Source organism: Leptonychotes weddellii, chromosome 8 (genome assembly GCF_054177405.1).
Source record: "Leptonychotes weddellii isolate Sample4059 chromosome 8, ASM5417740v2, whole genome shotgun sequence".
Taxonomy (NCBI): domain Eukaryota; kingdom Metazoa; phylum Chordata; class Mammalia; order Carnivora; family Phocidae; genus Leptonychotes; species Leptonychotes weddellii.
Window position 1 is genome coordinate 25,862,099 of NC_138376.1, and position 25,751 is coordinate 25,887,849.

Here is a 25,751-nt window from a genome sequence, read left to right on the forward strand (position 1 = left end):
TATTACCACGGCCAGACGGAGCAGTGTGTGCCATGCCCAGCGGGCACCTTCCAGGAGAGAGAAGGGCAGCTCTCCTGCGACCTTTGCCCTGGGAGTGATGCCCACGGGCCTCTCGGAGCCACCAACATCACCACATGTGCAGGTGCCAGGGGAACAAACAATACAGAGTGGGGTAGGGCGGGCACTGGGACGCCCACGGGCATGGGATTTCCCAAGGGCAGGCCCGGGCTCCAGACCACTCTCCTCGTCAACATCCAGTTTGTGTGCCTCTGTCCCTGAGACTGGGTAATCCGTGGGAATGACCAGGACCATCCCCATCAGAGTTGGGCCCTTGATTCATTGCAGGTCAGTGCTCACCTGGCCAATACTCTGTAGACGGGTTCAAGCCCTGCCAGCCATGTCCACGGGGCACCTACCAACCTGAAGCAGGACGGACCTTGTGCTTCCCATGTGGTGGGGGCCTCACCACCAAGCATGAGGGGGCCATCTCCTTCCAAGACTGTGACACCAAAGGTGAATGGGCTACTCACTTGGAGACTCCCCAGCTTGAACTACTTCCAAAAACTCTCCAAGTCCCCAGAGTAAACCTAAGTATGTTGCCCCACCATCTTCCCCAGACTGGGAAGGGCCCAGCTGCCTGACCAACCATACCGTCCTGCTCAGAGGACACATCCTGACCCTCACCAGTCCCAAGTCCAGGAATTAGGGAATAAATAACAGTCTCATTTACTCCTCTGCTTTGGAGAACGGGTAGCATATTCCCCTCAATACTACAAATAAGTTTCTATAGGTTTGGCACGATGCTCAGTGCCTGAAAGAAAAGGACTGGCACAGTAGCCGACCAGTCTGTCAAGTTTGTTTTTCCCTAGGCTTAAATTCTGGCATGACTAGGAAAGGCTGGGACTTTGGAAGGAACTTGGGTATCTTCAGTCCCCTGCTTCTCCATGATGAATATGTCCTGCTCATCCCATGCCCCAGAACTCCCACTTGCCTGCCATCTTAACTCCTACCTTTCCCCCTTGCCTGCAGTCCAGTGCTCCCCTGGTCACTACTACAACACCAGCATCCATCGCTGTATCCGCTGTGCCATGGGCTCCTATCAGCCTGACTTCCGTCAGAACTTCTGCACCCGCTGTCCAGGAAACACAAGCACTGACTTTGATGGCTCCACCAGCGTGGCCCAGTGCAAGAGTATGTGGCAGGCCAGGCGGTGGAAAAGGGCGTAGAGAGGCCTGGGAACAATGGCCATGAGAAGAGGTTGGGGGTGGGATAAGTAAACCCACAGGGAGCAAGGCTAGGGAGTGGGTGGGCACGAAAGTCCCACCCTCCACCTCTCCCAACCCACCCTCCACCTCTCCCAACCCACTCAATCCCAAGACCGTTGCTGGACTGGGCCCCATGGCACTCTCTCCCTGGACACAGGTAGTGGGGAGACAGAGAGGTGAAGTGAGATGAGAAGGTACTAAAAGGGCGGGAAGGAAGGTGGACCCAGAACTTGGAGAAGAGATGATGAACGAGGAAGGCGGCTATCTACATGTGTCTGATTTCCACTTCAAAACGCTTCAATATCCCTAACCCATTTCCCTGTTGACTTCCCTTCTCTTTCTTGCTCTCTTTCTTGCACCTGGGTTTGCATACAGATCGCCAGTGTGGTGGGGAGCTGGGTGAGTTCACTGGCTATATCGAGTCCCCCAACTACCCAGGCAACTACCCAGCTGGCGTGGAGTGCATCTGGAACATCAACCCCCCACCCAAGCGCAAGATCCTTATCGTGGTACCCGAGATCTTCCTGCCATCTGAGGATGAGTGTGGGGACGTCCTCGTCATGAGAAAGAACTGTGGGTGGCTGCAGAGCTGGGCCAGGGAAGGGCAAATCTGGTTGGGAGGGAGAGAGAGAGAGAGAGAGAGAGAAGATGGGTTCAGGAAGAACTGGGGCAGTGAGAAGGGAGGCCTTGGGACGAGAGAGGCTAACAAAGGAAAACAGCAATGAATGCTCTATGTTGGGTGGAGAGCAGAGTTAAGAAAGCCAGCATTGGGATTAGAACTCCAATAGTGTTACACATGTCACTTTCCTGTTCTAGCATTTTTGCTGTTCCATTCATTTAAATGTCAAATTTCTTACACTCTGTGAGTGCCCGGACATCAAAGAGGAGTTGTGGAACAAGCAGAGGGCAGTGGGAGAGGATATGTTTATGCTGGGGGTGGGGGAGGTACATGCACAGGGGAGAGCCTCTGTCAGCATGACTCCTTCCCCCCACGGCCCTCCTCCATGAGGGCTTGGGTAGCCTGCCCTGCTGCTCTCCTGACCTGCTGCTTGCCTTCCCAGCCTCCCCATCCTCCATTACTACCTATGAGACCTGCCAGACCTACGAGCGGCCCATTGCTTTCACGGCCCGCTCCAGGAAGCTTTGGATCAACTTTAAGACAAGCGAGGCCAACAGCGCTCGTGGCTTCCAGATCCCCTATGTTACCTATGATGGTGAGCAAGGGCAGGAATGCCAGGGAGGTGGGTGAGAAAGGTGAGCCTCATGAGTCTTAGGAGGGAGCGGGGGGAGCAGGAAGAGTTTCCACTCGTAAACTGCTCCCCTTGGTTGATTTTGCAGAGGACTATGAGCAGCTAGTAGAAGACATTGTTCGAGATGGCCGGCTCTATGCGTCTGAAAACCACCAGGAGATTTTAAAGGCAAGTGAACGAGCACAGCAATAAGAATAGCCAGCATTTAATGAGCATGTAACAATGTGCAGGCAGTAGGCTGAGGGCTTACAGGAATATTCTCATTTGATATACACAAGAGCTCTATGAAATAGGTACTTTCATCATTCCCACTTTACACATAAGAAAACTAAGGCACAGAGTTATAGAACTTGCCCAGTGCATCCAAGCCCATCTGACTACAGGGTCCCTCACACTACCTTATACTGTGGGGGAAGAGGAAGAGAAGATGAGGAGATGAAATGTCCCCTATGGCTTGTACCAAGAAATAGGGGGGAAATGAGGTACAGAAAGATGCTTCTGCATAAGTCCCTCCCTTCCCTGCCTCCCTCCTCAGTTCCCACAGAAAAGGAGCAGATCTAGCAGTGTTTCTCAGAGTTAATTCAGCACAACCTGTTTTAAAGGAAAAGAAATGTTACCAACATTAAAGAATGAACTAGACCCCCCAGGGTCTGTGGATCCGTTTGAGAAAATCTTACTTGGGAAGCTACAGTCCTAGCAACAGTATTATCCTTCATAAATTATCAATGCAAGAACAAATTTTATCTTTATGGTTATTAAAATCATTTTTGCATTATCGTCAAAATAAGAGACACAATGACAAAAATCTCCTAGAACTTGCAGACTACAAAGAAAATCATTTCAGCAGTGCTTTTTGAACATGTTTTAAAGCATCTGAACCCTTATTTCAGATGTGCTGTGGAACTCCAATGCATAAAGTAGTGGGGATGAGGGGCCAGAAGCCCCGTCTCTTATTTTAAAAATCTGCTGATGCCATAGGAAGAATACTAGCCTAGAAGCCAGAAGACCTGAGCCTCAGTGCACAGTGCCTGGCGCCTAGTAGGCTCTCCACACGCCATGTTGCTGTCTCAGACAGAATGGTCAGGAAAGGCCTCTGAGAGGAGACCTAAATGAGGTAAAGGGCTACCCATTAGAAGATCAGGAAAGGAGCATTTTAAGCTGAGAAGCATGGGAGTGGTGTGGCATGTTTGAGAACCCTGAAGCCAGGAGAGCTCAGCAGAGTAAGAAAGTCAAGGGGGACTAGAGGACAGAGAGCAGCGTACAAATCACTTTCAGCCCATGGGCCATGCAAGGGACTGGGCTTTACTGAATGAAAAAAGAAACCAGAGAAGTGTTTTCAATAGCAAAAGGACATGATCTAATTAAAAACCAAAAAAGTCATTCTGGCTGCTGTGGGGGAGAACAGTCTGTAGAGGGACAAGGGTAGGTGGGAGCAGGGAGCAAGGAAGCAGGGTAGGAGGCTATTGCAAGTTGTCCAAGTGAGAGATGATGGTGGCCTGGACAGTGTGGTAGCTGTGGAGGCTGTGGGAAATGGTCAGACCCCAGATATTATTTTGAAGGTGTAATCAACAGGATTTGTTGTGGTTGTGGGCAAGAGAGAGGAGTCAAGGATGACTCCAAGGACTGGGACATGAGCAAGGGAAGGATGGCGCTGCCAATGACGGAGTTGTAAGATTCTAAACGAGGAACAGGTGGTGGGATGGAAATCCAGAGGTCACCTCTGGGCATGCCTACTCAACATGAGGAGGGGCTGCTTCTGAGTCGAGGCTGGTGTCCCTCTTTCCCACCCCCAATGCTGAGGCTGACATTGCTGCCTGCCACCCTTTGCAGGACAAGAAGCTCATCAAGGCCTTCTTTGAGGTGCTGGCCCACCCCCAGAACTACTTCAAGTACACAGAGAAGCACAAGGAGATGCTGCCAAAATCCTTCATCAAGCTACTCCGCTCCAAAGTTTCCAGCTTCCTGAGGCCCTACAAATAGTGCCCCTAAGCCCAAGACCCAGGTTTTAAAGCCCCCAGACTCCTTAGCTCTCAGAGCCGGCAGCTCCCATCCCCAGATGAGGAACTCTCTCCTCTCTTTCTTTTTGGAGGAAAAAAAAAAATCACTATAGACAAAGCACTCTTCCTTTCTGTCTCTCTAGCTTCCTTTCCTGTCTCTCTCTGCCTCTCTCTTTCTCCCTCTCTCTTACTGTGGTCTCTTTTCCTACATGCTCCCTGGAAAAGCCATTAAGCGCTGGCTCTGTTTCCCCTGAGGGGTAAAAGAACAGTGTCCCCTTCCCCTTCCCAGCCACACTGCCCATTTTACTAGCCCACATCCCTGGCCTCATCAGCTTGGAAGGGTGCTAGAGGCCCATGAAGGAAGTGGGGAATGGGGTGGGGGAAGAAGGGCTTCTGCCATTTTAGGGTTGTGCCTTGCTAGTCAGGAGCCAAAATGCCCCCTGGCTGTGCCCCCCAGGATGATTCTAACAACCCAGGGTTCTGCCAAAGAAGCCTTTGACTTACAGGCTTAATGCCAGCACTGGTACTCTGGGGCACATGGTTCGAGCCCTGGACTGTCCACACAGCTGGCTTTCTTGTCTATACAGCTTCTTTCCTTCTTCCCCCACATCTGCTTGGGGTCCAATCCATGAGGGCTTACAAAAGGCCCATAGCACTGGGCTAGTGGACAGCAGCTGAATGAGGAAAAGCAGCAGGCATTACCATGTTGAATGTGCCGCTGTCACCCCCCCAACAGAAAGACTATAGCTCTGCAGGACAGAAACCAGGTTTTAAAGCATCACCAAAAAAAAAGAAGAAAAAAAAGAAAGAAAGAAAAGGAAGGAAGGAAGGAAGAAAGGAAGGAAGGAAAGAAAGAGAAAATGTATCATCTAAAGGACTAGACTACAGAACAATTGGAAGCCAGCCTCAAACACTAATCCCCTTTCTTGTCTTCCTGGCCCAGCCATCTCCTCACCCCTACCTGAGTGCTCCCTGGGGGAGCCCTACTCCCCTTGCTAAGTGTTGTCCTTAAAGAAACATGGCTGCTGACCAGAAGCCAGCCTGGGCCTTGCCCCAGACTTGTCTTTCCATTGTAGCCCCAGATGGCTTGTGGGCTCCACCAAAGAGGACCCTGCTCTGCAGCCAGCCCAGAGCCACTTGCTGCCCACAACCTTGCTGGCCCCAGGTTGTGGGCAGCAAGAGGAATGTGTGCACACTTGGCGAGCCTTCTGCCCACCCTGTCCACATCTAATAAGTGCAATCATTTTGAGTCTTCCTATGTTGTCTAGAGGGAGGGGTTTTTGTTTTCTGGTTTTGTTTTTTGTTTTTGTTTCTTTTTTCCTCTATTAGAACAAACCTATTTATAGCTGCCCAAGAAAGAAGAGTGTATGTTTGAAGTGGAAGAAAAAAGGTTTTGAATCTCATGAACCTTGAGTGCTGGAGCATCTGATCTGTCTCTGCTCCCCCACCAGTGGCCATTCAGACCTCTGGAACCCTCAGCTGGGAGAACCCAAAACTGTAGCTCAGAGGCACCTGATGTGTAGGAGAGTAATTCTGGGGACTTGACGGAGCAGGAAGGAGAGGGACCTGTGTTTGCTAATCCAATCCTGCCATCCCTGTGCCTCTCTATGGATTCAGCATGGACCTCACGACTGTAGAGGCCGATGGAATCGGTCAGTGATTCTCCACTCCCAAGTAGGGAAAGCCTCCATCTTTTCCCTGCCTTCATCCTGTTTTCCCCTGGTGTACACATGGAAGAGCATCAGGACAAACCCCCTGGGGATGGGCTGACTCAGGGCCCTGAGGCCAGAGACAAGGCTATGGGAACCAAGAATAGGACAGTTATCCAGGCATGAAGTTTGCCTGACCTCTGCCTACCCCTACCGGTTTGCCATTCCCTCTAGGAGTTGACTTCAAGCCTAGCTTCCTCCACTACTGCTTTTCAAAAGGAAGAATCAAGCTCATGCCCAAGCCCACATCCTGCACACATTCTACCCTCATTCCACTGCTGCCTATAAATTTATTTTCCATTTGCTCCTTTTATTTCCCCCAAAGCTGTAGTTCTATTCAATCAAAGGCTACCAATTAACTTCTAGGGTTCATTTCTAAGTGACTGTCCCAGGTTATTGCTCCCCCAGGAGAGTTGACACTACATAAAGAAGCTTGCACCATCCCCTCACTCCCTAATCAGTAGCGTTCACCAGCCAAATATAGCCTTAGGCAGTAGGTAGCCAAGGTCAAAGCTAGTTCCCCCGACTTCCATTAGCCAACACCCAGGCCCTTGGCAGTAGAGTGTCTGGCTTCCTGTGTCTCTCTTAGTCAGAGAGGGCTCTGCTATAAAGATACAACATGGCTGCTTCCATACAAGAAAATGGTCATTTAATAGAAGTATCCACACTTCCCAGGAAATGCCATGAAAACTGCTTTAATCCACTCTGACCATCCTCATTCTCCACCAGAAGCTAGGATAACTTTCTGATTCTCTCCCTACCATTGCATCTCTCTTAGAAAGCTAAGCAGAGTACCTCCCAACTTAGACCTTCAGGGTCTGGCTTCTCCTTGCTCTCTTCCTTTCCTGTCACCCCATACATACACATAAACATATTTCCTCCAGTAATTTATTCCACGGTTTCTGGAAACTGCAAATGATTTCCACAGTATGGGAAGTATAGACCACTAGGCTTCTTAACTAATGTCAAAACAGATCTTGGTGAGCAGGTAAAGACCTGCTAATGTCCACCACGATTAGTTTAGGTCGTCCAAGTAAGGGGTTAACAATCCAGGCAAAGCTACTGCTGAACATATGGAGGAAGCCAGTCTTGGGGCATCAAACCAGGGGTTAGGTAGACTGAATGAGGAGTCAACACTCAGGGACTCTCTAGGCCTTTTACAGGTCAGACAGAAAAAACGGTTTTTACCAGTGTAAGGAAGGAAGTAGATGGTGTAAATGGGAACCCTTCATCAACCAGTCCCAAGGCCTCTCTGCAGGATGGGGGTGTTTACAGGGCCACAGTACTGTGAGGCTTCATTTCTCTTAGTACAAAACCTGCCCTGATCTGAGTCTGGGAATGGGAAGCCATTTCTGCAAGGACTCTGAGCACCAAGTGATGCACATCAGAAAGGCACTTAAATCCTCAGCAACATGGCAATCCCTTTTTACTTCTCTGCCTCCCTCTTTCTGTATTATTAGGCCAGGTCCATTCCCTAAACCCCGAGGGAACTCTCAGTCAGGAGAAAACCGACCAGAGCCCAGACTTGAGCTGCCCTACCCCAGGCCTATAAATCCCCAGAAGAAGACACTGAGCTGTGACTGCTCTGACTTCGTGAGGATTGGGTTAGTTTGAGGTAATGGAGGCTCAGATTTGTTGCTGCAAGTTCAGTAATACGGCCCTGGTCTCTGGCCCTAATGAAATTTTTGTATCTGAGAAGTGTTCTCCATAGGCATGTCTGAGGGGACTCTGTAGTGGACTGACAGGTCATATCTCAAAATGTCAGAAAACATTATAGAGCATTCAAACTTTGTTATTTGCTGCTTAACCTCAATATTACAGGCTCAAATTAGGGGGAGGGAGACAAAGTATAACTGACCATAAGCAGAAAATAATGTTAACCTGCTTGGCTTCTTTCTAAAGCACAAAAGTGGAAGCAAACAACACAAGGATATCTTTAAATAGGACCTGTCTCAAAGATAGCACACCCTGTGCTTGGGCCATTATTTGGACTAGGAACCCTTTAAGAAAATATATGATTAGAGAGAATAGAACCCCCAGTTCTGTTATCAGCTTATCTAGACAACACATTGTAGCAGTTTGGACAAACCGAAAACTTTATTCTTCTATGTGAGTTAAACTGAAGTTTCAGAGAATAATCATTACCATGTGGGAGGCTTTTTTTAATGCAGAAAAAGAATCTCAAAATGTTGTATTTATATCTGCCTTCCACTGCTGCCAATATAGTAAGCATCTCCTACACAATCAACAATAAACAGTAAATGATGCAGTTCATAGAGTATTTTGCACTTGGGGAAAAAAATGTATCGGAACTTGTAAAAAGAAATGTTTGGATTTTGTATTGTCTTTTTTTATTATTATTATTAAAATACTAAATGAAACTCCTTGGCCTGGCATCTATTCCTCTGTCTCAATAGTTTATTCTAGAGCTGGAAACGAAGTGTCCTCTGGCTTTCAGATAGGACTTATAAAATTGTTTCATGTATCCATCTTATTCCTAATGATTTTGGAACCTGAAAAGGCTTGTCTCTCTATTTTTAAAGGCAGTATCAAGAATTATCCCCTACAGGGGATCTAGGGAGTAGGGGAAGTTTAGGGTATTGTTTCTCCTCACTATAGTACAGTTCCCCAAATCTAGCCAGGCCACAGATTCCCTAATTAAGATGTCCCACTCTAGCAAAATACCAGCACTGAGAGTCACGCAAAGTTGTTCTTTTTAGGCAGTACACTCTTGGCCACCCAACAGAATTCTGAAATATCATTTAGCCACTATGACCATTACTACCATACGGCACAGGAACACAATCTCCAGTCTCTTACAAATGAACAGTCCCAATTTCTAGGCTCAGAGATGATAGATAAAACTTGTTACAATTATGTAATTCCCTGACATAAAATTTTATTGGCTCTAATATCCAAATGATATAGCAATTTAAGAGAAACAAGGCAAAATCTACCTGATCAAAAAATATGTTGGGTTGGCCTACTAGAATCCTAAACTTCCTTGTTACCATCTATAAAGGATAGGTGCATTCATTTCTCAATTACTGAGCTCCTGTTACATGCCCTGAATCGTGCATCAGGCTATCATAGCTTGATAACAATAGCCATACTCAAGACCCATACTCCTCAGGTAAGATTCTGATTACAACTGATCTTTCCACATACACTTCTCAACAGGAGAGAAAATCCAGTCTACCTGGTGGCTATGAGTATATATTAATTCACTGGCATTCCAATCAAACTTCCTGTAAGTTTGATTTAGTGTGACAAAACATGAACACTTTGGTGGGCTGACAAAGTCACGTTTCTAGAACTGCAAAGCCGAGGACCAATACAGGACTATTATGACTACATCAGCTTGGGGCCATCCTCTCTATCTCTTAACCCTCTTTTATTCCAAAACACCAAGTCTTCCACCTTCTTCCTAGGACATTTGTGATGTTGTCCCTGATTAATGTATAATCAGGGCCAGTACAGTTGAGTCTGCTTATATCAGTCTTTATAAAACGGGGCACATGAAGACATTCCAAGGAATTCTTTCCAAGGGTATGTGAAGATCTTCCAAGAGATACTAGGCAAGGAAATCAATCTGAGGGGCATTTTAAGGAAGTAAGTTTCCAGATCCTCAACTTCTATTAGAAATCTTCCCCCAAACGAATCTGTTTGGGAACCAGTCGGGATACTTAGGCACACTCCATTCCACCTCCTCTTTCAGCATAGTCCTTGTCCTACTTTACAAAAAGAAAGGCATATCCCTCACCTACACTGAATCTTCATCCATGGCCCAGGATATAAAAACCTGGGGAATAGGAGGGAGGGGTTGTTTTTTCCATTCATATAAAAATATTCCTATTACAATCAGTTCTCTTATTTCATCTTATAAAATGTTTACTATTTTCTACCTCCTACTAGTAAAACCAAATTGTTTGTTAGCTGTTCAATCCATTATTTCCTAGCAAATATACTTTTCCTTTTTATTAAGTATGTAAGAAAAAGTTTGTCATGAAGTCTAAAAAAATTAATTGGAGTTATTTCTGATTTTTAAACATGATTCTTATTTAATTGTCCCCCAAAGCCAAACGTCAGAATTCAACACGAGCACATATCCATATCTGCCAAGGGGATAACATGCCTTCGATCCTACTTCTCATTTATTAACTAGTAGATTTAGCTACATATTACACGGCATTATTCCAAATTATATAATGAGAAATAGTACTATCTTGTTTTTACAGTTTTTGTAATGTTAATATTAACTCTATATAATTTTAATCATGACTGATTTTTAGTATTTTATAAGTTACAACTAGTAACTTATTTCCCAATGATTTTTTACAATATTCTTTAAAACAAATATTAACATATTTATTTGAATTGAAGAATAAAGTCAGACTTTTTCCTAACAGAAAGTAAGTCTGATTTAGCTAATTGGTTTGAAAGAAGATTGGCTTTGCTAATTCCACAAATGGTAGGTGTTTTCCATACTGAAGTGAATCCGCACTTCAATATTTTCACAAAAAGATCCTGAAAACGTAATGATAAAAGAATTTTATCAAAAAAAATTGTGTTGGTAAAAGAGTATGAAAATCAGTCTCTGATTAACAAGGTGCCTCTGAGTGAAAAGGTAACAGGTAACTAACAGTAATTTTTATAAGACTGAAACTGAGACTCTAATGACTAGATGACAAATCCTTTTGCAAGTTCAGTGGTTTCCAATTCTTTGTTTTTAATAAAATTAAAGGACTCTATTTGATAGTACTTGAGAATATTATTTGGTAATAGAACACCTTGTGATTATTGGCGTGTAATTTAGGAGTAGTTCAAAGCCTCAAGGACTAATGCTGTAACAAATCTCTTCCTTTCCCAATTCCTACATGAACAAGGTTTCTCAATGCTTATGTCTGTAAAAATAAAAAACAGAGAATGGCTATTGCACCTTATCTCCTTCTACCATTAGGTCTGAATACCTGAACTCATCCATGAAAACCTGAACTAATTAAGAAATACCGTATTTCTCATTAAGGGATGCATTTTCTTTTTCTTTTTTTAAGTTTTTATTTATTCATTTAAGTAATCTCTACACCTAATATGGGGCTCGAACTAACGACCCCAAGATCAAGAGTCGCATGCTCTTGACTGAGCCAGCCAGGCACCCCAAGGGATGCATTTTCAATAAAGATTGTACTTTTTAGGTTTCACAAGTTATAAAAACATGTAATGTTTTTTTAATAAATTGTGTACCAGTAATAACGGTAATGACAATTCAATTCAAAAGAAACTTTTTAACAATTAAAGCCTATGGTCACAGGCAATAAACTTAAATTTATACTCATTCTTGTTGCAAAGAAGTGTGACAGTGATCAATGAAAGTCTTTAAAACATACAAATACACTAATTAGGATACAGTTCTGTAGGGGAAGTGAATGGAATTAGGAGTTCAAGAAGAAAGGGAACCATATAAAATTTCTGCTAAAGGGCTTGTTCACATATTTTTAAATAGATGATGGTGGGCATCAAATATTTAGGGTATTTGGAGTCCACTGGATACAATTAAAGAGTTACAGAAGGGTTTTAGTTTAAAATGTTAAAATTACAATAACTCAGAAATTATATCTTCTACAAGTACTTAAATTTGTGTTAGATACCAACTTTTAAATGAACAAGGGGTTATACAGTCCTTTCAAATTCTTTTATAGATTCCATTTTTTAAAAATGTCCTAAGACCACTAGCCTAGGGGCGCCCGGGTGGCTCAGTCAGTTAAGCGTCCGCCTTCAGCTCAGATCAGGATCCCAGAGTCCTTGGATCGAACCCCACATCAAGCACCCTGCTCAGCGGGGAGGTGGCTTGTCCCTCTCCCTCTGCCCCTGCCTCCACTTGTGCTCTCTCTCTCAAATAAATAAATAAATAAAATCTTCAAAAAAAAAAAAAAAGACCACTAGCCTGTATGGTGGTATATTGTCAGGGTGGGGCTCAAAGGCAGAACACAAGCTGCTAGAAATGACCTTCAACCGTCCACTCCAAAATATGTTCTTCACCAGTTCTCCTGAGTACCTGAAATTACCGACTGTCAAAATCTTATTACTTCAAAGTCACACACTGATTGCCCAGAGTTTTTGTTCATTGTGTAATAGGAGAGGTGATTAGCCAATCAGATTAAGATATGCATGGAATGTGAGAAAGGACAAATGTATTTTTTATTATGGAAAAAGGTGGTAAGGAGACAAACTAGGACAACCTGAGTTCTATTCCCTGCTCTATTTCTAACCAGGAGTTTATGCTACAGGACATGCTATTTATTCTCTCTGCAGGTACGTAAAATAACTTGTCAAACTTCCACCACAGAGGAACAGAAAGGGCACCACAGTGGTCAGGCTGTTTATTTCTATACCAGGAGGTATAGAAAGGCTCAATTATTAACCATAAGCATGGGCCATCAACTGTCACTCGCTGCCCACTGAAACAGAGAACCTGAAGACAACTCTGGCCCCAGTCCCACCTCTGGAAAGGATGTGTCAAAACAAATAAGACAGGCAAGAGGGGATGCCTAAAACTAAAAAGCGCGCTTTCTGGTTAAGCTGTTCCGACAGGCGAGGTAAGAGGCTGTCAGTGTCCTCAATAGCATCGTTAGCTACCATAGGCCCCAAACCCTGTACTTTGTAAATGTTTCTATTTTATCGGAATACTTCCTTTGGAAATTCTTTTTTTTTTAAGTTAAATTTTTTGGGGTGAGGGGAGGGAGGATACCAAAAAAAAAAAAAGGTTAGGGCGCCTGGGTGGCTCAGTTGGTTAAGCGACTGCCTTCGGCTCAGGTCATGATCCTGGAGTCCCTGGATCGAGTCCCGCATCGGGCTCCCTGCTCGGCGGGGAGTCTGCTTCTCCCTCTGACTCTCCCCCCTCTCATGTGCTCTCTCTCATTCTCTCTCTCTCAAATAAATAAATAAAATCTTTAAAAAAAAAAAAAGGTTAGTCTAAAAGGACAGAGAGGGAAAAGTTTCTCACCTCATTCCTCCAGGCACCCAATTCCTCTCCTAAGAAGCAACCTTTACCAGTTCCTTATCTAACTCCTCTCAGTTATTTTTAATGCTTTACGAAAAGCTCACTCCCTTTTAATTTTCCCTTGGATTTCTGCAAATTCCCCCAGCTAGCCCTTCCGTCCCGGGAGGGGGGAAATGGCAAAAGGGCTTGCTTTTGCTCACCCCAGGCGAGCCTACAGTGGGGAGTAGCTGGTTTTAAGGCTGCGGGCGGGGCTGAGGGGGGAATGAGAGTGAGAGAACCCGCCGGGGCCGTCAGGGAGCCCTCCCTAGAGAGGCAAGTCCCTCACGGCTCCTCAGGGACGTCCTTTTCGAGACGGAGCTAGTAATACCTGCAATTGCTGCCTTCAGGGGGCTGGTTCGAAGATCGTAGGCAGTGCCTGCGGACTGCGCCCAGTAAGGCGCTTCGGGGCGGTTAGGCGCAGGAGGAAGCCCCCGGGCTCTGAACCCCAAGGAGAAGGTCCGCAGCCCCAGTGCGGGCAGTGGGACCCGCGGGAACGGCTTCCCTCACAACCTAACCCTCCTGTCCTCCCCGGCTCCTGGAGCGCCCTTTTCGCCCGCAGGCAGCCGACGAGACAGCATGGAGCCCTCGGGGCCTCGGGCTCCTCCCCGCTGCCGCCTCAGGCCTCAGGTGGACGGAGTCCCTCGGAGGATACAGGTGGCGGCTCCCCATTGCTATAGCGACGACCCGGCTCGCCAGCCGCGCCCAGGCCCTGACCGGGGCGTCGTGACGTCATCACGCCCTCCCCGGGCGCTCGGCCTCGCGGGCCGTGCGTCACCCGGCCGGGGGGCGGGGCGGGGCTCGGAGGGGCACGGTTCAGAGCCCGGCCGCCTGGGCTCCAGGGGCCCGGGAACCTGGATAAGTAGGACGGCTGCCGCGGCAACTGGGGGTGCGGGGTGGAGCGTGCCCTGTATTTTCTATACGGGTTCCGGGGCCCGGTAGAGGCGCGCTGCGAGGAGAGGAAAGTGCGGCAGCCCTGGAACCTGGATATCGCGCGAGGCAAGCAGCGCGCGGGCGGGCGGGCTATGGCGCAGGCGGGTTGCGGGGCCGGCGCTGGTGGCGGGGCCCGGTGCATGGCGGTCTGTCGGCGGAGTCGCCCTCGGGGGCTGTCAGGTTGGTGGCTGCGGGAAGAGTGGGTCCACCGTGCCCAGGTGGGAGGCCGGGCGGGCGCAGGGCCCCGGGAAGGTCCCGAGCCCGGCGTGCCCACCCTCCTCTGGCCCTAGCCCAGCGTCCGGGCGGCTAGACGGCGACCTGACCCCTCCCCCACCCGGGGCCCCGGCCCCCGGCCCCCATCCCTGCCCCTTCTTTCCGCCCTGCGACTCCTCCCCCATGACTTCTAAACCCCACCCCGGCTCCCAAACCCCACGCCCGCCTCCACCTCTGTGACCTACACCCCACCCACTGACCCTAAAATCTTGCCAGGTAATCCTCAATTCTTATTCATTGAATCTGCCAACCCAGGAATTTCCCCAGCTCTGCCCAGGGACCCATCAACCCAGTGACTACCTCAGTTCTAATCTAGTGACTTCAAGACCCGAGACCCCCACACCCCTCCTAGGTGACCCCCCAACCTTCTCAATGACCCCATTGGTCCGGTAACTCCCACGGTTCTATCCTGTGTTCGCCCACAAACTTGGTGACTCCCCTCAAACCTTTCCTGGTAACTCTTAAGCCCTACTCCAGTAGTTTCCCACCCAGTCATCTACATAACCCCCAATATCTAGTAATCCCTTCTTTGCCCTGTAACCTCATGATCCTCATTCCATGCTCCCCCCTTCATCCTAAAGTCACCCCCACCGACATCCCTCTCTGCACCCTCAGCCCCTCAGTGTCAATTAGCACATGACTTAGACGTGCCCTAGCACCATGCTGGTGCCCAGGAAGATGTAGAGATGAATATGAAGTAGTAGTAGTTGGAGGCATCAAAGAATTCTGGATTGAGTGTGTGATCCCAGACCCAAGTCCCAGCTCTGCCACCGTTGTGCTTTGGAAACCTGGGACAGGTCCCTTCCTCACTGGGCCTCAGCTTGTCATCTGTATTGTGATAAGGCTGGGTTAAGTGATCTGAGAGTTTCCTTCCAGCTGTGAAATTCTGCAGTTCTCAGTCAAGATGATATTTGTTTGCAATCATTTTTGTACCCTCGCTAGAAGTGTACTCTAGTAAACTCACCTCAGGGTCCACTTGCTTCATGAACTTTACTCCCTCACTCCCATGACCCTCTACACTCTTAATATTCCATACCCATTTCCCTTGACCAGGCCCCATCAGTTAACATGTTGGCAAAGCAGGATAGCAGAGCTCTTCAGCTAGGGCCATTGATGTGATAAGAGACCTCGGTTCTGGTCTGATTCTGGCTCTTCATACCATTTAGCCTGTCTGAACCCTCAGCCTCCACCTTTGCTAAGGTAGGGTAATAATCTTGCCTGAGATGGTGCATACAAAGCACTCGGCACCATGCCTGGCCCATGGGAACCCTTAAATACAAACTGAAGCTCCTATGGGTCTTACTCTGTCCCGGGTGCTAGGGATTCAACAGACAAGACAGGGTCCATGCGTTACATTGCTTTTCTACCCCTGAGCTCTTGGAATCCCCATCCTCTTATCTCTGCTGTGGCCTCCTCCTTCTCTGATTCTTTATCTCATCCCTCTTTAATTATGATTGGCTGAGCACCTACTGTGTGCCATGCTTTATGTGTATAGATTAAATTTACCTTTCGACAACCCCAAGAGGTGATTATTACTATATCCACCACCATTTCCCATTTCTATTGGTTTGGTTTGGTTTCAAATAAATAAAGAACCTGAAGCAGATAAGTAGCAGAGTGAGTATTTGAGTCCACAGTCTTCAAAACCCACTTGCTCCACTACCTCTCACTCCCAAACCTGCAGTTTTCCAGGTCACCCTGAGCCCCTTGTTCCTTACTTTCAAATGATTCCTAAGCCCAACATTAATTCATACCATGACCCCCAAGGTTTCTGTTACTCTTTGCCCCATGGCTTAGTGACTTCCTTAACCCATTGTTCATGACTTTCCACCCCACGTGCCCTGAGACCCCTGCACCTTAATACCTCTCTCCATCTTCTGTCCACACATCCTCTCACAGCCCTCACTCCATGATGTCACTCACCCTAAAGGGGCTGCCACCTCATAGGCACTTTACCCCAAACCCACTTATCCTGCTAAGTCCCTTCCGTGCCAGGAGTTCAGACACTCTAAAACCCTCTGGCCCAGTAGTCTTTCCTCGTATGATTTCCTATTTTCAGTCTCTTCTCAGTGTTCTAGCTGCCTCCCTTCTACCATCCTCAGCCAAGTCCTGTTACCCAGAGCCTTCATCTGATTAGCTCTTTATCTAGTGACTTCCTTCCCCCAGCTTCAGTGAAATAAGCCCTTTCCATCCCAACATGAACCCGTATACCCTCCCATTCTAAGATCCCTCCTCTTCACGTTCTTCACAGATTCCTAAAAGATCCTGCCTCCCATATTCCCGGATCCCGTGGCATCCTCCTTGTCATCAGTGAGCTCCTTTTCAAACCAGAATTGTCTTCCCCCTTTTTCCTCTCCCTGCATCCCTGCCCCTTCTCACAGTGCCTTTTCCTGTCCTTCCTCTTATTTTTCTCCCAGCCATCCTCACCTCACCAATTTTGGTAACATAGATTATGATGCAAATGTCCCTCTCATCCCAACTCTCTCCTTTTTTCCACTCTTCTGTGCATCTAACTCCAGGGCCCTGTGAATGGCCCTGCCACTCTCAGCTCTCCTACCTTCATACATACACTGTCTGGCCAAACCTCACTGACCTCTTTGGTTTGTCCAAAGAACTACACTCTTTTCTAGGAACTTCTGATCATAGATCACCAAGATCACTCTCCTTTAGGTAGCAAGGAGATCTTGGAAATCTTTCTGAATTGATATAGCCTCGTCTTCTTGACACACTCCCATGATCCTCTTCGATCCTCCCCTGTAGCTGAAGCTGCTTGTTGTATATGCCCTCAGGGTAGAATGCTTTGGATGTTAGCTTCTGCTGGCATTGAATTAGCCCCATTGTTTTCCAAGCTCTGGGAGGACTTTCCAGTTCTCTCCCACCGCAACACTGGATGGTGAATAGCAAAATGTGACATTAAAGATCCACATCCCAAAGTTTACTCTGTGGGTCACCAAATTCCCAGGTCTCCTATAATGTTCTTATTGGCTGTATAGCAATAAATAATACCAGAGGGCAGACCTAGAGTTAAGGAAGGGGTAAGCCCTGGGGTGTACAAATTGATTTTTTTTTTTTAAGATTTTATTTATTTATTTGACAGAGAGAGACACAGCGAGAGAGGGAACACAAGCAGGGGGAGTGGGAGAGGGAGAAGCAGGCTTCCTGCTGAGCAGGGAGCCCGATGCGGGGCTCAATCCCAGGACCCTGGGATCATGACCTGAGCCGAAGGCAGACGCTTAACGACTGAGCCACCCAGGCGCCCCTACAAATTGATTTTTGAAAGAAGCTTTTGCCTTATGCTTGCTTAACCTTTCTTAGGGCACAGAGCATATTCTGCCATGGATCTTAGTTATTTGTGTACTTCTCACCACTCCCCAACCCCACAGTGATCTTGAGAACAGAGTTTTCTTTATCTTCTATCATCTTAATCTGGTCCCTTATATTCTGAGGTAGTCCGTAAATACTGACTGAATTGAATGAACTCACTCAGAAATTCTGCATCAGGTACAAACAAGTAAAAACAGCTCGCGTCTGTGTTCTTTTTGTAGCCACAACAACCCCCACATCCCCAAATCCCTGCAGACGAGTAATGGGCAAGTCCCTTGATTTAAACAGTCTGGAATTTAGACACTTCCTTTTTCACTCATTAGTCGGCTGGGGGAATGGGCGTGAGTGCTCATTTTTACCATATATCTGGTAAGACTAGATGGATTGGTTGCCCTAGTTGCTAGAACACAATGGTAACAAAGCCAGGGTCTGTTATAGACAGACCAGTTCTCAAGAAAACAGCCAGATGAAATATTTACTGGGGGTTGCAAAGACCACCAGGGGATAGGAGAAATCAAATTGGCAAAATGTTGAAGTTGGGTAATAGGTTCATAGGACGCGTTAACACTATTTCTAGTTTTGCATATGTTTGAAATCCATAATGGAAGTTAAAAAAAAAAGGTAGATGAACAAGTGCAAACTTAGCAATGTTCCTTGGAAAACACCTCAACACAAATGTTACTGAGTCAGTACTATTATCTAGGTTAAGCAGTATATTTAGTTTAACCTATCCCTGACCTCTTCTGTTTGTGAGATAGCAGGATACTAAATACAAAAATTAGCACCCAGCAGAATTTTGTACCAGTGGCCCAGAAATTGTAACATGCTGGCAGCAAGTACCTATTGCCCTGAACCTGAGAAGGTGAAGCAGTATGGAGGGTGGGAGGTGAAGTAGAGACCAGAGCTAGGTCTCACTAGGGTCGTCTCCTTTCGGCCTAAGGCCTTCAGATTACTGGAAGATCTTAAAGATATGGGTGTTCATTCATTCCCTCATTCATTCATTCATTCATTCATTCCACAAATGTTTGCTGACTTTCTGCTAGAGACCAGGTACTTTTCTAGTACCTGGAGATAGAGCAGTGAATAAGACAAAGTTCTGGGACTTAAGGAGCTCACCGTGGGGGTGAGACATACAATAAACAAACAAGTAAAATGAATGTTGAGAAAATTGAGCAGAGGACGCCTGGGTGGCTCAGTTGGTTAAGTGACTGCCTTCGGCTCAGGTCATGATCCTGGAATCCCAGGATCAAATCCTGCATTGGGCTCCCTGCTCGGCGGGAAGTCTGCTTCTCCCTCTGACCCTCCCCCCTCTCATGCTCTCTCTCTCATTCTCTCTCTCTCAAATAAATAAAAATTCTTTAAAAGAAAAAAGAAAATTGACCAGAGAAGGGAGAAAGAACCAGAAGTCAGGGTGTTAAATTTTAAATATGGTGGTTAAGGAAGTTCTCATTGAAAAGGTAGCATTTGAGCAAAAACCTGTAAGAAGTTAAGCAGTGAGTCAAGAGTATATCTGGGGGAAATATATTCCAGTCAGAGGGAACAGCAAGTGCCAAGGCTCCAGAGCAGGAGTATGCCTCGTATATTCTATATTCGAGGAACACAAAGACGCCAGCCAGTCTGGCTGCAGTAGAGTAAGAGAGGGGAAACAGAGCAGGAGATGTGGGGGTGGGAGTGGTTTGGTGGCAGGTCATGTCAGGATTTTATTGTGCAGCATGAGAGAGGAGCCATTGGAGGGTTCTAAACAGATAAGTGACATGATCTGACATTCAGGATCATTCTGGCTGCTTTGGTGAGAATAACAAGAAGGCAAGCAAGAGTGGAAGGAGGGAAGCCGGTTAGGAGGCTACTGTAAGAACCCAGGCAAGGGAAGCTGATGGCTTGGACCCAAAGTTAAAGCAGTGGAAGAGTGAGAAGTGGTTGGATTCTGGTTATATTTTGAAAGAGGTGCCAGCAGGATCTGCTGATGGATTGGATATGACATGTGAAAGAAATAGAGAAGTTGAGGATGGCTCCCTCATTTTTGGCCTGAGCAACTGAAGGATGGAGTTACCATTTACTGAAAGAGGGGGGCCTGGAGGAGGGGGCAGGGTGCGAGAAGGGATGGATAAGGAGTTCACTTGCGAATGTGTCAAGTTTCAGGTGTTTGGGGACACGGAGATGTTGCATAAGCAGCTAGATAGACAAGTCTATGAGACGTGTAAATTTCTGCTCACCTGAGAGCTGAAAGAACACTATTCCTGAGCAAGAGACGGGGCAGTACAGTGGAAGAATACGGGCAGTTCAGGTGTGAGGCCTGGCTTGCCACCAGCTAGCTGCGTGATCCTTTGGAACTCCGTTCCACAGCTCTGGCCTCCAGATCTTCATCTGTGAAGTGACGGCATTAGACTAGAAATGAACCCTTTTCTCAGCCCACACCCATTGTGAGAGTCAATGAATTAGTGCTCGGAGTCAACAAGATAACGTATCTGTATATCTGAGAGCATTTTGAAAACTGCTGAGCCCTACACCAGGTAGCAGTGTAAGATTCCTTCCTTCGCTAAAGTAACACCCAGTGAGTGCTGGACACAGAAGATGCATCCGTGCCCTCGTGGAACACTACAGACTAGCTCCCTGGTGCAGCTTGGCTGCTAAGTACAGAGAAAACAGGCCAGAGTCTGGTGGTCTGGTGTGACATTAGCCAGGGAAAGCCTGTGCTTGACCTGGGTCTTGGAGAAAAGTGAACGTGGATGTCAGAGACGAGGCAAGATGATATCCCAAGCGAGGAAACGTGGTGGGGCTGGGGAAGAGCTGGGGTGGTGGGACTCAGTTTCTTCCCTCCTTCATTCTTTCAAGATTTATTCCTCTGCTAGGATCTTCTCTTCAGGAGCTCCTAGTTCTGTAGTAGATGGTTTCAAATCTGGCCTCAGGAGTTTCCATTAGAGCTCATTCACAGTAAGTGGAGCTGATTTCGGATTCAGATTTGAGCTAAAGAGCTCGGTTAGCTATGTGATCTAATGGTATTATTCATTTAGTATCTGGAGACACATTCTTTGTTAGATGCTGATTACACCAAAACACATGCTCTCAAGCAACGTAAGTTATAAGCAAGTAGGAGTGTGTTATTTTCCCCCCATAAGAGTCCGATTTAAGGAGGACACATACTGTGGCAGAGTAATCCCCTCACTGCATCTGGAAGCACAGTCGCTGTGCCATGTTTATCCTTGTGTCATTTAGATCTCAGTGTTTATATTGTAAGGAGAGTCTCTGACCAGCTAAACAAGAGTATAGGATATAGCCCATCTTCATTGACAGGTCACCCACAAAATTTGTTTAGAGTGGATACGTAATCATCATCTTTCATTTAATGGAATGAAAATTAAATTTTGTCCTGGTGAGTGAAATAAAACCACTGAGCTATAATCCAAGTCCAGCTAAAGCCTTTGTCTTTAACCAGTGGCCTTAAGCTACTGACAAAACCTCAGATGCCTCTTGCCTTGGCAGCGCTCTCAGTCAAGGTAGAGAAATGGGTGTCGACGTGAGTGTCTCAGGGATCCTATGCAGTTGTCTCTGTTTTGCTGGTAAGAAGCGCAGGGCCTATTTAGGCTCCTCACTTAGAGCCCAGAATCAAAAAGATCTGGGCTGTTGGATGTGATGTTCAAAGCCTCACAGCACATTAGACTGTCACCAGCCAGAAATCAGAGCACTTCTTCTGGTGCCTCTGGGTTAATGTTCACCCTGAGCTTGCCCTCAGTAAATGGTTCATCTCCGAGAAGCCCAGATACAACTTGCTAGCTTGGTACTGTTTCTCACTGCATTTATTGGAAGTCCCCGCTGCCATGGGATAGCTGATAAAGCATGACACGCACGCAGTTAGATAAGAACCAAGGAAATGGAGGCTCTGTGAGATTGTAGAACCAACCTAAGGCTTAGATGTGGAGGGTGTCCCTAAGATCAGAGTTCTCTCTGAGAATATCATCCTCTCAACCTAGGACGTCCTGCCTGAGGCCACAGAAACAGGGAGGGACAAAGGCAGCCCCTGCTCAGCCACCACTCAGCCGGACTCCCCTCCCCCGCTTGTGAGCAGGCCAGGTCCACATGTGCTAGAGCCAGCATGGTCCCAGGTCCTGGTAGATTCGCTGTTGCCTCATGCTCAGCTTGATCACCTTTCCATATGATCCATGAATTGTGAAGCTAAGTTTTCAGATGTGGTTTTGCTACAAACCTATAACCTCAAATCTATGCTGTCAGCACTGAACTAGCCCTGCCTCCTGAATGGAGAATCAGATATTCTTGTAGCCAACAAAAGGAGTGCAAGGCATGCTTTCAGACTTTCTTCTTTCATTCATGTATTTGTATTTGTTTCTTTAACATAGATAAGACATTCACGAGCCCTAAGTTCAGTGAAAAGTCAACCTTGCACTGCTATTCCCCAGTCACTCAGTTACCCTTCTGTAGCCAACCCTAGTTAGTCATTTCTCGACCGTCTTGCCACAAATTTTTTTTTTTTAAAGATTTTATTTATTTATTTGAGAGAGAGAGAACGAGAGACAGAGAACATGAGAGGGAGGAGGGTCAGAGGGAGAAGCAGACTCCCCGCCGAGCTGGGAGCCCGATGCGGGACTCGATCCCGGGACTCCAGGATCATGACCTGAGCTGAAGGCAGTCGCTTAACCGACTGAGCCACCCAGGCGCCCCTTGCCACAGATTTTTGTATTCCAGTGGTGGCGTACAGAAAGCACTGTTTTATACCTTCCCATTTTTTTGTTTAATGTGTTTTGGAGATCTTTGCATGTCAATATGGGAGGACCTTCCTCATTTACCTATGTCTGCATCATATAGAAGTTCCATATTGATAGGCACTTATGCTGCTTTTAATGTTTTTGCTATTACTACGTACAGGGGTGCCATGACTAACCTTAGACCCGTGCCATTTTCCACATGTGTATGTCTTCCTGCAGACTAGACCTGAAATTGCTGGGTCAGCCGGTAGGTACATTTGTACTTTTGATCAGTACTGCCAAATTGCCCTACATAGAGCTCGTACCAATGTGTACTTCCCCAGCAATGGAAGACTCTGCGTGTTTCCCCCACAGCCTCATAGACATTGGTCTGAGTTAAAAATAAACAAATCACCAGGGCCCCTGGGTGGCTTAGTCGGTTAAGCGTCTGCCTTCGGCTCAGGTCATGATCCCAGGGTCCTGGGATCGAGCCCTCCATCGGGCTCTCTGCTCAGTGGGGAGCCTGCTTCTCCCTCTCCCTCTCCCTCTGCTGCTCCACCTGCTTGTACTCTCTTGCTTTCTGTCAAATAAATAAATAAAATCTTTAAAAAATATATACAGATCACCTACAGATCAACATAGCATACTGAATAATGGGACCCCACCTTGACACTCTATTCCTCAAGACATACAAAGCCCAACACAGCCCAGTATGAGGAATACCACATGTAAAAAGATAGCCACCAGACCTCTCGTGGTTAGAAGAAAGGAAAATCCTAGAGGAAGAAGTTCCCTACCTCAGTCTTTAGACTAGCATGAATTAAAGGAGAAATAGATGTCTTTTCCTGCAGGACTTGGCAGGGACGAGGTGCAGCTAGTGATGGGAGGGCTGTGGGGGAATAAAGGGAGACCCCAAGAAGGAGGAGCTGGTAACCAAGCAAATGCGTTTGGTGTCCACTAGAGAAGTACCTCTCAGCTGGTTTCTTTTCATCTCAGTGACTTTATCTTTTTTAAAGGTTACACCCCTTCCTTTTAGCGCACCTGCTCATCTCTTTTTGGCCTCTTTCGTTCTCACCTCACTTGGAGTTAAGGTGTCTGCAAGTTGAAACTGGATGAGTGTTCAACCTTATGTCTTGTTTCACTTAGTGTTCGTTTGTTCACTTTCCTCCATTCATCCAGATGGGCTTCATGGTTCTTGTCCCAAAGGCTTAAACAAGCACCCTGTGCAAGTAGCTATATTTTCTGTGCATTCTTTTTGTGGAATGAATTATGAAGATGAGATTCTTAGATCTCAGATCCTGAGCCTTCCCCGGTGGGGTTAAGAATTGATGGTTTGTCCTCTGGAAAGCCTGGAGCAGTCTCTAGCGCTGTCTGCAATGCCCGTTTGTGCCTGCCTCCTGGCTTTGCCAACATCGATGGTTGGATTTTTTTTTTTTTAATTAACAGACTTTATTTCTTAGAGCATTTTTAGGTTTATAGAAAAATTGAATAGAAAATGCAGAGAGTTCCTGGGGCACCTGGGTGGCTCAGTCGGTTAAACATCTGCCTTCTGTCATGATCCCAGGTTCCTGGGATCAAACCCTGCATTGGCCTCCCTGCTCAGCGGAGAGTCTGCTTCTCCCTCTCCTTCTGCCCCTCCCCTGGCTCATGGTCTCACTCGTTTTCTCTCAAATAAATAAAATCTTAAAAAAAAAAAAAGAAAGAGGGATGCCTGGGTGGCTCAGTTGGTTAAGCGTCTGCCTTCAGTTCAGGTCATGATCCCAGGGTACTGGGAACAAGTCCCGCATCAGGCTCCTTGCTCAGTGGGGACCCTGCTTCTCCCTCTGCCTGCCGCTCCCTCTGCTTGTGCTCTCTCTCTCTGACAAATACATAAATAAATAAAATCTTTTTAAAAAAATAATTTAAAAAAAAAAAGGAAATGCAGATTCCCATTTGCCCCCCTTCCCTCCCCAGTTCCTGGTTTTCCCTATTACTAACATCTTGCATTGGTGTGGTGTATTTGCTACAATTGATGAACCAATATTAATACATTATTATTAACTAAAGTTCATAGTTTACGTTATGGTTCACTCTTTGTGCTGTATATTCTATGGGTTTTGACAAATACATAATGTCAGGTATATGTCCACCATTACAGAACCGTTTCACTGACCTAAAAATGCCCTGCGCTCCATCTGTGCCTCCCTCCTCTCCCACCCCCACATCCTTGGCAACCACTGATATTCTTGTCTCTATAGTTTTGCCTTTTCCAGAAGTCATATAGTTGGAACCATACTGTGTGTAGCCTTTTCAGATTGGCTTCTTCCACTTAGCAAAATGCATGTAAGTTTCTTCCATGTCTTTTCATGACTTAATAGCTCGTTTCTTTTTTTTTTTTTTTTAAAGATTTTATTTATTTATTTGACAGAGAGAGACACAGCGAGAGAGGGAACACCAGCAGGGGGAGGGGGAGAAGGAGAAGCAGGCTCCCTGCAGAGCAGGGAGCCCGATGTGGGACCTGATCCCAGTGATCCCAGGACCCTGGGATCATGACCCGAGCCGAAGGCAGTCGCCCAACCGACTGAGCCACCCAGGCGCCCAGCTCATTTCTTTTTATCACCGAAATATATTCCATTGTCTGGATGTACCACAGTTTGTTTATTGAAGGACATCTTAGTTGCTTCCAGCTTTTGGCAATTAGGAATAAAGCTGCTATAAACATCCATGTGCAGGTTTTCTGTGGACGTAAGTTTTCAACCCATTTAGGAGTAGGAATGCTGGATCATTTGGTAAGACTGTTTAATTTTGTAAGAAACAGCCAGACTGCCTTCCACAGTACCATTTTGCATCCCCACCAGCAACAAATGAAAGTTCTGTTCTTCCACATCCTTGCCAGCATTTAGTGTTATCACTGTTTTGGATTTGGGCTATTGTGATAGGTGTGTAGTTGTATCTCATTGTCTGTTGGATGTTAATATTTTTACTTTGATTTATGGTAATGGGATAAGTATAATACCACCATGATTATTTTGTCTTCTACTTTAATTACTAATGAGAGTAAACCTTTTTTGAATTATTTATTTACTACTAGTGTTTTTCTTGCATGAATTCATACTCTAGCCTTATTTGTCCAGTGAGAATTTGATACTCTTCTTGGAAGTTTATATGTGTCTGTGTGTTTCTTTTTTTCCACCCAGTTTTTTTTATTGTGGTAAAATACACGTAACATAAAATTCACTGTCTTAACCATTTTTAAGTGTACGTTTAGGTTGCATGTGTTTTTAATAT

The 25,751-nt window shown here is 46.3% G+C and overlaps 2 protein-coding genes and 1 long non-coding RNA gene across 10 annotated transcripts in view; 2 read left to right on the plus strand and 1 right to left on the minus strand.

Moving 5' to 3' along the window:
- Positions 1-5,337, plus strand: part of SCUBE3 (signal peptide, CUB domain and EGF like domain containing 3) — a 33,050-nt gene extending 27,713 nt beyond the window's left edge. For both annotated transcript variants that reach the window (XM_081828051.1, XM_081828052.1), the window contains 7 exons: positions 1-142; positions 346-513; positions 1,030-1,191; positions 1,641-1,838; positions 2,327-2,479; positions 2,604-2,683; positions 4,346-5,337. The exon at positions 1-142 is cut by the window's left edge and continues 296 nt beyond it. In XM_081828051.1, the coding sequence (XP_081684177.1) occupies positions 1-142; positions 346-513; positions 1,030-1,191; positions 1,641-1,838; positions 2,327-2,479; positions 2,604-2,683; positions 4,346-4,495 (1,053 nt within the window). In that variant the 3' untranslated portion in view covers positions 4,496-5,337. The remainder of the gene's footprint in view (positions 143-345; positions 514-1,029; positions 1,192-1,640; positions 1,839-2,326; positions 2,480-2,603; positions 2,684-4,345) is intronic.
- LOC145722989 (uncharacterized) overlaps positions 1-13,963 on the minus strand; it is a 52,191-nt gene extending 38,228 nt beyond the window's left edge. The window contains exon 1 of the long non-coding RNA XR_014147623.1: positions 13,589-13,963. This is a non-coding gene — a long non-coding RNA (uncharacterized LOC145722989). The remainder of the gene's footprint in view (positions 1-13,588) is intronic.
- A 102-nt stretch (positions 13,964-14,065) lies between these two features.
- ZNF76 (zinc finger protein 76) overlaps positions 14,066-25,751 on the plus strand; it is a 34,311-nt gene continuing 22,625 nt past the window's right edge. For 4 of the 7 annotated variants that reach the window (XM_081828061.1, XM_081828060.1, XM_081828062.1 and 1 more), the window contains exon 1: positions 14,067-14,370. The gene's annotated coding sequence lies outside the window, so the exon portion shown is untranslated. Of the gene's footprint in view, positions 14,371-25,751 lie in introns of all 7 variants that reach the window. The other 3 variants (XM_081828064.1, XM_081828058.1, XM_081828059.1) reach the window with 3 other exon arrangements.